The sequence below is a fragment of the Halichoerus grypus genome, chromosome 1, assembly GCF_964656455.1.
Source record: "Halichoerus grypus chromosome 1, mHalGry1.hap1.1, whole genome shotgun sequence".
NCBI classification, from domain to species: Eukaryota; Metazoa; Chordata; class Mammalia; order Carnivora; family Phocidae; genus Halichoerus; species Halichoerus grypus.
In genome coordinates this window covers 203,152,755-203,163,019 of record NC_135712.1, presented here as the reverse complement: position 1 = coordinate 203,163,019, position 10,265 = coordinate 203,152,755, and the positions used below count along the sequence as shown (strand labels likewise).

Here is a 10,265-nt window from a genome sequence, read left to right as displayed (position 1 = left end):
TGCGGGGTAGGAGGCTTTATTTCACTGGAGGGGTGGGAGGGAGAACCTGGACAGAGGGCAGCAGGCGGTGTGGGCGGGGGTTGACGCTTGGACAGGGACTGGGTTGGGGAAGGGCTGCCCCCAGGCCTGTTGGGAAGGAGAAACTGAGGCCGGCCTCTGTTGAGACCTAACCCAAGGGGGTGGGGGTGGGAATGGGAATTGGGTCTGGAGGAATGAGGGCCCCCTCCCTCCGGGCTGGACATGGAGCCCGGGCCCTGCCTCACTTTCCTCCTATAGGGCCATAGTCCCTCCTGGCTCACTGGGGCCACGTGGCCCCCACACCTCACTGCTCCTGCCCCAGAGGAGGGGGCTAGATCAGACAGGGCAGTGGACAGGGAGCCTGGGGAAGTTAGGGAGCGCGGGGTGGGGTCCATGGTGTGCGAGGGGGTGGTGGCCACCTGGGTGGTCAGTTCCTGGCAGCGATGACCACAGAGAGAGCCACGCCCCCCAGGGCAACAGCAGTTGCCCCGAACAGCCACTTCCAGGGGATGGACTGTGGATAAAGGGGAGGGAAGAGAAGGCTGGAGGGCGGTCAAGACCGATACCGCGGGCTTCAGCTACCAACATGGCCCAAACAGGCCTCCCAGCAAACCACTGCCTGACAATGCCTTTTCCACCTTCTGGCAAACTCCTATTCATACATCAAAACTCAAGCCAAGTGGCCTCTGTTCTAGAACACCTCCCCTTGCCCTCTGAAAGAGCTATCACTCCCCACCCTGAGCCCTCCAGGTTGTGTTCCATCTTCTGCTCTAGCCCTGGTTGCACAGGGCTGAGGCTTCTCTGTGTCCCCAACATGGTCCAACACAGCCCAGCTGACAGGGACATCAATGCTTGCAAAATGAAGAAACTCCTTCTGGGTGGCATGCCCCGCCCTTAGCCCCTGCCCCTCCTCTGGTTGCATCCCTGTGCCTGCCAGCCCCAGCTCACCCAGGCACCCTTGCCAGGACACTTGGCAGGCAGCCGGCTGGGGTTCCCCAGCATTTTCCGGTACAGGGCGGTCTCTGTGCTCCTCTGGGCCGCGTGCTTCTTCACCAGTTTTGAAAGCTCTGCGTGGATCGTCTGCAAGAGGTGGGTGTCAGCTGGGCTAAGAACACGCAGCGGCAGCAGCGAACCTCACCATCATTTCTGATGCTCTGCCCTTCTGGGGCCCCTGGGCACTTTGGGGTTAGGGCCACTGGGACACAAAAGTTCCATCTGCCCCTCTCTGGGCATCAGCAAAGTGGGGGCTGCCATCTCTATCCCCCTAGGTAACCAGTGGATGGGGAAGAGCACAAGGTGGCCAGGAGAGAGGAAGATTTTGGTAGAAAAGCTGAGGACACTGACCTGGCCACGTTGGTGGCACCCTTGGCCTCTGGGATCCCTGTGGGGGAGGGGTGAGCCCAGACCACCTATGCAGGGGTCATGAGGGTCTCAGCAAGCTGGCTGGGACTCTTCAGCCACCCACCCCCTCCCTGTCACTGCCCAGGCTGGAACACGATAGGAAGAGCCACAGCAAGAAGGACAAGGCAAAGATCACAGGATGACTTCTCAGAAAGGCGGGCAGGGCAAGTCCCAAGGTTGCCTCCTTTCTGCTCACCTTGTTGGAAGGTTCCAGCTTCAGGGCTGCCCTCAGAATGGGGATGGCCTCACTGTATTCCCCTTGCTGGGCCAGCACCTGTGGGAGGAAATGGATGGCATCACTCTGGAACTACAATGCACCAGGATCTTCTTCAAAACGCCCAGCCCTGCCAGGCTCCTGGCCACCCCGACCAGTCCCAAATCTATCACCAACAATCACCCCAGGGATCCAGCCACCTTTATGCTGTTCCCGAGCCCTCAGACTACATAAGCACCCCACTAGGCTCAGTGTCCCAGTCTGCTCCCTCCCCTGCATGTCTGTCTCAGACTTTGCAGGAAACCTAGGTGCTGGCCTCACCTCCTCCCTTGCTACCCTAACTGGCTCAAGAAGCCAAATGAGCATTTCCAAAGCTTTGACTACAGTGAATGATTCAGAGCCAGCCAATGAGATCCATCTGAACTATGCTGGTATCACTGAGAGACCAGATACTAAGTGGGGAGGATGGAAGCCTTGAACTTTTTTTTTTTAAATATTTTATTTATTTATTTGACAGAGAGAGACACAGCGAAAGAGGGAACACAAGCAGGCGGAGTGGGAGAGGGAGAAGCAGGCTTCCCGCTGAGCAGGGAGCCCGATGCGGGGCTCTATCCCAGGACCCTGGGATCATGACCTGAGCCAAAGGCAGACGCTTAATGACTGAGCCACCCAGGCACCCCAGCCTTGAACTTCTGAGGGAAAAGGAAGCAGCATCTTGGTCACCCTGAGGGAAAAACCCACAGCAGACAGGCACAGCATCCCTACAACATTGCTAACGCCTGGATCCAGCCATGCCTGAAGCCAACCTCCCATACTTGGCAGTTCCACAAGTTATTAATTCCTCCTCTTGCTTGACTATGTTTGAATAGGTTTCTGTCGCCTACAACCAGCAGATATAAACGTGTGTGAGACTACATGAGCAGACAATCCCACTGCCCCCAACGGGATTATAGACCCCTAAAAAATAGACAGCATCTTCTTCCCAAGCTTCTACACAGAATCCTACATACAAGTGCTGAAAAAAATGCTGGTTGGAGGGAGGCCCTGCTCATGCTTCTCATAAACAGGCTATGTGACCCGCCATTTGCTTCTGTCTCATCCTCAGTTTACTGCCAGAAGGTGCTGAACCTCTCTCCCCAACACACACATACGGCACACGCGCACACGTGCACACACACACACACACACACACACAAAGGGTGGGGATGAACAGAGATGGGGACAAAAGCAATTACAGTCAAGTCTACACAAGCCAAATTCATCCCTACATTCCACAGCACTTACTGGGCACCCACTGTGTACCTGGCCCTGTTTGCAGGGCTAGAGATTTACCAAGGAGTGAAAGAGACAAAATCTCCAGCTTCTAGTAAGGGACACAACAGCCATGATGACACCTGCCTGTGCTGACAGCAACACGGAAAACATGAAGACAAAGCAGGGGGTCAGGTGGGTGTGGCAGGGAGAGCTTCCTGAGGAGGTGACATCAGAGCAAAGATCTGAAGGAGGTGAAAGAGGGACCCATGGGGGGAGGGGAGGGGAGTCTGGGGTGTGAAAGTTTCAGGCAGAGGGCAAGCCTGTGCAATGTCCCTAGGATGGGAACAGCCCTGACCTGGGCAGCAAGCAGTGAGGAAGCTGAGCAGGATGGAGAGAAGGAAGAGGAGAGGTGGAAGGTGATGGCGGGAGGACCAGATGACTCAGAGCCCCAAGGGCTGCAATGAGGACTTGGCTTTTTACTCCGAGGGACATGTGAACCGTGGAGGGTTGGTTATATGCAAGGAGCAGTCACCAAAGGGCCACAGAGCAATGTCAGGGATAAGAGGGAACCTAAGACCTAGGGATCAAGTCTGGCCTCAGTCAATGAATTGCTATGATCCAGACCACACCCCAGCACCTGTCTGGGACTCAGTTTCCCCACCTGTACCCCAGAGAGCTTGGCTGGTTGATGCCCATGCCCATCTCAAACCCAGAGTTTGGAACCAGCCCCGCTGCACTGGCTGGGGGGAATTAGCCTGCCCACCTGTAGCTTATGCATACCATCTGCCCACGGCTTGTGGTCCATCCACCTGCAGCCCGCAGCTCACCTTGCCCTTGCGAAAGAGAGCCTTGATGTTGTCGGGCTGGTGCTCCAGCACGAGGCTGCAGGAGCGCAGAGCGGCGCGGTAGTGGTCCAGCTTCAGCTGTGAGGCTGCCAGGTTGTTCAGACATTTCACCTTCAGCTGCAGGAGCTGCTCCTCCTCCTCGAATGTCATGTCCACTGTGGGGGGATGGCGCTCAACCGTGGCCGTGGTTACCATGCTGCCAGCACCCCACAGCCGCCCATCTGTAGAGGGCCGGCCACCCTCTAACCCAGGGAAAGGCGCCCCACACACTGTGTGACCCAGGCCAAGGCCCACTCCCTCTGTACCTGGTGGCAGAGGAGACTGAGTGGGGAGGGCCTCTGAGTACCCCAGTCCCAAGAGACTGGAGAGAAAGGGGCTCTAAATTCCCAGGGGCAGGGCCTCCACCATCTATTCCTCAGAGGACCTCAAGCCTCTCTGGTCTCAGTTTCCCTATCTCTAACACAGGCCAAGACCAGCCCATCCTCAGGGCACTCCTAAGTAGTCTGTAAGATGGAGCCTAAGCAATGCGAAGGCTTAACCACAGGGCACATGGACTGACATGGTCTATGGTCACCCACATTCCAACATCTACCTGCGTTCTGTAACATTCCGTTGATCGGAGACACACCATAACTCTACAGTGGACTCTAGCCTAAAGGTAGGAATAGTTGAACATCTATCCATATTCTGGAATATTCTAGAACATTCTGAGTCTGAGTCCCTCTGTGGCTGGATGTTTCTGGCACTAGTGGATGCCTTTGCAGGGGCCGGCACATTTGACTTGGCAGTCACCTTTGGCGCTAGAGGTGATGGCCTTGATGGCGAGGTCGTAGGAATTGGCAGCCAACACGAAGTCAGCCCGCTGGTAGTGGGCATTGCCACACTCCCGCTTCCGGTTGGCCAGAGCCACACGCTCCTGCCCTGTGAGCATTTCCAGGTCAGGCCCATCCACGGCAGTCTTCAGGGTCACCTCCAGGCACAGGGCCGCGTGTGGGGGGATGTATGGGCTCCTGCTGGGGGATGGGGCAAGAGCAGCACTCAGACCCAGCGACCACCATGAATGAACCCTAGACACACTGGGTTGGCTAGGGAGCGGGGGGGGGGGGGGGGGGGAAGGCTCAAGGCTTGGGAGCTGGCCCCACTGTCACCCCCTCCTCAGTAAAACGGAAGGGAAGTACCTTGCGACCCATGAGCTACCTGACTTGGTGAGTGACTTCCCGTCCCTAAGTCTCAGTTTCTTTTTCTATAAAATTGGTAAGCAAAGGGGTCCCTCGTGGGGACCCTGCTGGTAACAGGTTCTCACCTGCCCTGGGGGCCATAGCAGTACTTGGAATCAGCAGTGACCATAGCTGTCTCCCCCACATCCATGAGCGGAACGCTGAGATCCAGGGCCTGGGTATGTGGGGCAAGAGGGTCAGGCAGGCTCAGGTACAGAGGAGCAATGCCATGCCCGCTCTGACCCCACCCCCGCCTTACCCCCCCGCCCAGCCCCTGCCCTCCAGCCACCACCACCTCCCCTCCACCCCAACGGGCCTCCTCCAGTCAGCCCCAGGCCAGCTGCCAGGCCCCTCGCGCCCTCCCACCTGGATGACGTCGCAGTCACCCAGGGTGAACACCAGCTCTGGCTCTTCCTGCACCCGAGTGCCATTCTCCAGCGAGGTCTGCAGCTGCACAGTGACTACCTGGCCTTTAGCTGGGCGGCTCGAGCCGGGTGGGCCTGGGACCAGCGTCTTCTTCCGTAACAGCCCGTTCCCTGCCGGGGACCAGGGACAAGCAGCCTGTCACTGGGCAGGTCAGATGGGTGCCTGCTCCCCAAGCACCCCTCTCCCAGCACCCAGCTGAGCCTCAAACAACTGTTCTGCCACTTACTGGGTAAGTGATCCCATGCCCCTGGGACTGTCCCTGTCTGGACACTAGGCATGAAAGGATCAATTTGAGGAGTGACGATAATGGCCCGTCTGACCATTATGTTAAGAAAATTAAGACTTGGGACGCCTGGGTGGCTTAGTTGGTTAAGCGTCTGCCTTCGGCTCAGGTCATGATCCTGGGGCCCTGGGATCGAGTCCCACATTGGGCTCCTTGCTCAGCAGGGAGCCTGCTTCTCCCTCTGCCTGCCACTCCCCCTTATTGCACGTACACCTTCCCCTTCTCTGACAAATAAATAAATAAAATCTTAAAAAAAAAAAAAAAAGAAAGAAAATTAAGACTCAGGGCAAAGAGCTAAGAAAAGTCATCCTGCCCAGCAGAGTCAGGCTGGCAGGGATGCCCAAGCAAGAGACTCTGGAGCCACCCTCCACTCCCTCTCCAGGTTCCAATTCAGCCCTTCAACATTTGAGCCTCAATTTACCTAGCCATGAAATGGGGTCATCAGGGAGAACCCTGGTGACACCGAGTGAGCAGTTTGCTTGGTTAACAGAGTATCTGTGACAACAGGTGTCCCTACCAAAGTACCACATCACATTTCAAAGTTAAGCAGCCAGAGGACCTATAAGCAACAGTCCCCCTGATGGGCCCACAGCCCATGTTTTCCTCCAAGCCCCAAGCAATCACAGGAATGGCCAAATGGCCACGGCCAACAGCTACTGAGCAGCCATGAGGCCCAGCACCCTCACAAATCCACTCAAGGAACCCCCACAACAAAAACAGCCACTGTCATCCCATGACCACCACTGAGGCAATTGAGGGCTTACACCTGTGAGGCCCATCAGACTGATGACTGCAGTCATCCATATTCCCGACATTTACCTGGATTCCATATTATTCCCCCAGTTTGGAATATACCATAATTCCGAATGGACCTTTGACTAAAGTTGAGGGACAGGGAAATATCTATAAATATTCTGGAATATTCTAGAATGTTCCAAATTTCTGTACTGTTCCCCAACTTGTACATGCCTCATATCCAGTCTCAGATCAGTGGTTCCCTAGGAAACCCTGTGTCTCTAAGTTTCTGGGCACGGATGGTGGATGTGCTGGTAGGATTACAACCAGGCACTGCCTCTTACCGCGGTAGACTCTGGGCAAATCACGTACCCTCTCAAGGCCTCAGTTTCCTTGTTCAGAAGCCCAAATTCTGACCTCAGAAAACGGCTGGCTCAAATATAAATGGAGTCAGGTTCGTGCTCAGAGGGGAAGCAGGGCAGCTCTTAGTATCAGTAAAGAAGAGCTTCCCAAATTCTAATACGGCAAAGGAGGCTGTCTGTTGGGCAAGCACCTCCACTTCTCTGTGCCTCAGTTCCCTCATCTACAAGATGGGGATATGGTGCGGCACCTGGGTGGCTCAGTTGGTTAAGCATCTGCCTCGGGCCTGGGTCATGATCCCGGAGTCCCGGGATCGAGCCCCTTATCTGCTTTTCCCTCTGACCCTCTCCCCTATCGTGTGCTCGCTCTCTCTCAAATAAATGAAATCTTAAAAAAAAAGATGGGGACATGGTAAGAATTACATCACAGGGTTGTTGTGAGGCTAAAATATGATGCACAGGCCTGGCACACACCCAGTGCTAGTATTATTTTTATTTTTTTAATATTATATTTATTTATTTATTTGAGAGAGAGAGAATGAGAGAGAGCATGAGCTGAGGAAGAGGCAGATGGAGAGGGAGAAGCAGAGAGCCCGATGCGGGACTCGATCCCAGGATCCTGAGATCATGACCTGAGCTAAAGGCAGACACTTAACCGACCCGACTGAGCCGCCCAGGCACCCCAACCTGGTGTTATTTTTAGAAGTAACGTTTCGGGGCGCCTGGGTGGCTCAGTCGGTTAAGCGACTGCCTTTGGCTCAGGTCGTGATCCTGGAGTCCCCGGATCGAGTCCCACATCAGGCTCCCTGCTCAGCAGGGAGTCTGCTTCTCCCTCTGACCCTCCCCCTCTCAGGCTCTCTGTCTATCTCATTCTCTCTCTCAAATAAATAAATGAAATCTTTTAAAAAAAAAAAAAAAAAGAAGTAACGTTTCCATCAACAGTAGAGATGATAATAGTAACAATTCTGCATTATCAAATCAGGATTACTTGATACTATTGCTTCAGTATCAGTATCCGTGATCTGATTAATGACGTTTCACTACCACATTTATTAGCAGATACTAACGTTATTTAATATACTAGATAACAGTACCAGTAGCAATATGTTTCTTTAGTTTCCAGAGTCGCTATCATGGGGTACATGGTGGGGCACGTGTGTGGGTTCCCCTAGTTTCTTTCTTGTAGGACTTCTCTGAACAGTCACAATGCTAATGCATGCTATGAGCCAGGCAGAGGATTGAACAAAATGGGATGTTCTCCAGACCTATTTGACCCCTGAACACATTTTCAGGGGACAGGCACTTGTCAGACAAACGCCAAAAAAGCAATAGTGGGGGTTAGGAGCTGCCAGCACCTGGCATACTGGCTGTGTGGCCCTGGGCAGGTGACTCAGCCTCTCTGAGCTGCTCTTAGCAGCTCTGGGAAACAGGGACATAACACGACGTGCGTGTGCGTGTGTGCATGTGACAATGAAAGATATGAAGTGTCTCAACCAGTTGCCTGTGGCGGGCGATCACCGTGGTTACATGTTTTACTTCCAACCTACTGCATAGCAGAGAGGGGGAAATGAGGCTCAGGGGAGAAGAGGGCCTAGGCCAACGTCATTCCTGAACCTGAGCTGTCCGGGCCGTGTGGGTCAACCCAAGCCACCCCTGCTCCTTACCCAGGATGTCCAGCCACTCATCCGGGGCTGGGGCGGGCTCGGGCTCAGGCTCCATGGCGGCCAGGAACTCTCGGGCCAGGGCCCCAGGCTGCTCAGCCTCCTCCAGTGGAGGCTGCCCCACGTCTTCAAGTGGTGGCAGCTCACTCAGGTCTTCTTCCTCCTCTTCCTCCTCCTCCTCTCCCTCTGCGTCTTCCACCCCATCCAGCACCTCGAAGTCCTCAAGTGGTGGGACCCCAGCAGGCGGTGGGGCAGTGGGCTCAGGCCCTGAGGCAGAGGGCTCAGCACAGGATGCCATGCTGCTGGGGGGACGGGAATTGGCCCTGGTAGGGGGAATTGATGGGGTAAGAATCCCACCCTCAAATTCTCCTCTGCATCCATTCACCACACAGCCTATCACCTGCTGTGTGACTTAGGGGCACCAGGCCTTAATTTCCTCATCTATACAGGGGGTAAAGAACAACCCAGGCTTGCCCCACACATCAAACCCTGGGGATCAGTCAGTTTCAAACAATGTAAGCTGTTTTACAGCTAATTATTTTTTTAGTTTTTACAAATACCCAGAGAAGTAGGAAACATCCCCCCCTCCATATTTTACAGAAAAGGAAATTGAGGCCCAGAGGGGCAAAGCTATTTGCCCAAGGTCACATAGCAAGGCAACTCCAGGGACAGAATTTGAACCTGGGGCTTTATCAGATTAAATGCCCAGAGGGGGTGCTAGGATTTTTTTTAGGGTGACTGAAGTCTCAGGAAATCTATTTTTAGAGCCCAAAGGGAATTGAATCTTTAACAGGACTCCCTATCTCCAGCTGCCCCTTCTCCTAAGGGTTGCCACTAGAAATCCCAAGGCTTTTCTTCCCATACCCTGAATCTAATACCACTCCCCAACACCAAGGACCCTGGCCTAAAGCCTTCCCTGGGAGCCCTTTCTCCTCTCCTCAAGCCTCCTGATCACTCTCTCAAAGTAGCCTCCTTTACAGGAGTGGTCAAGACCCCCACAGCATTCTACAGCCTCCTCCTCTGGCTTGAACAACTGCCCCCCCCCCCCCCGCCCCAGGACCCAAGCTCGGAGGTGGTAGAGCCTAGCCTTCATTCTAACCCACAGCATCTCCTCCCTAACCCTCACCTGCCTGCTCCTTCTGGGCTCTGGCCCCATTTTCTGAGACCCTCCCAGCCCCCACCCCCACAATCCCCTGCGCCCGCATAACTCCCCCTCCCCCCTCCCCCAACTACCGCCCCCAGCCCGGGCCAGCTCCCCCCCACAGCCACTCAGTCGACCCGTAAACACCCTGATGTCCCCAGACGCCCCTCTCCCGATAGCCTAACACCCTACGCCCTCCAGACGCCCCCCCGCCCCGGCCTGGCTCTCCGTCAACCTCCCACCCAGGCCCCCAACGCCTCATGCCTGTCTGACGCCACCAGTCTGGGGCCCCCGACCCCCCGCACCCCTCGGGGCCCCCGGCCCTGCACTTCTCTGCCAGCACCGCCCCCACCCACTCCCCTCAGTCCCCTTTGGTTCCCACCCCCGGCCGCCCGCGCTCGGCCGCGCCCCCTCTAGCACTCCGACCCTCCGCGCCCCCGGGCTCGCCTCCCCCCGCGGCCCTTGGCCCCGCCCATTGGCCCCAGCCCCCATCGCCCCAGCACCCAGACCAGCCCAGGCCTGGGCAGCGCCCCCAGCCGGCGCAACCCTGCCGGCGCCCCGGGACACGTGCCTCCGGCTCCGGGACCCCCACCTGGGGTCCTGCGCCCCCCTCCCCGCCCCCAGCCGCGGCCGCCGCGCCTCGGGAACCAGGCTCGGGCGCCCGGCCCCGCCCCCACCGCGCCAATTGGCCGCCGCTCCTGCGACTGCAGC

General features: G+C 56.1%; 1 protein-coding gene across 3 annotated transcripts; it reads right to left on the bottom strand.

The window, feature by feature from the left end:
• FKBP8 (FKBP prolyl isomerase 8) lies at nt 1–10,219 on the bottom strand. Of its 3 annotated transcripts, none has more exons than XM_036093794.2 (9): nt 10,126–10,219; nt 8,417–8,736; nt 5,316–5,485; nt 5,036–5,124; nt 4,525–4,745; nt 3,715–3,887; nt 1,616–1,693; nt 967–1,098; nt 1–532 (listed from the first exon to the last, which is right to left on the bottom strand). In XM_036093794.2, exons 2-9 carry the CDS (start codon nt 8,709–8,711, stop codon nt 446–448), a joined length of 1,245 nt encoding a protein of 414 aa, XP_035949687.1. In that variant the 5' UTR covers nt 8,712–8,736; nt 10,126–10,219; the 3' UTR covers nt 1–445. The 3 variants fall into 3 exon arrangements, with proteins under 3 accessions (XP_035949687.1, XP_035949688.1, XP_035949686.1); XM_036093795.2 differs by having other exon boundaries at nt 10,147–10,219; XM_036093793.2 differs by lacking the exon at nt 10,126–10,219 and having other exon boundaries at nt 4,525–4,742.
• Between the last annotated feature and the right edge of the window lie 46 nt (nt 10,220–10,265).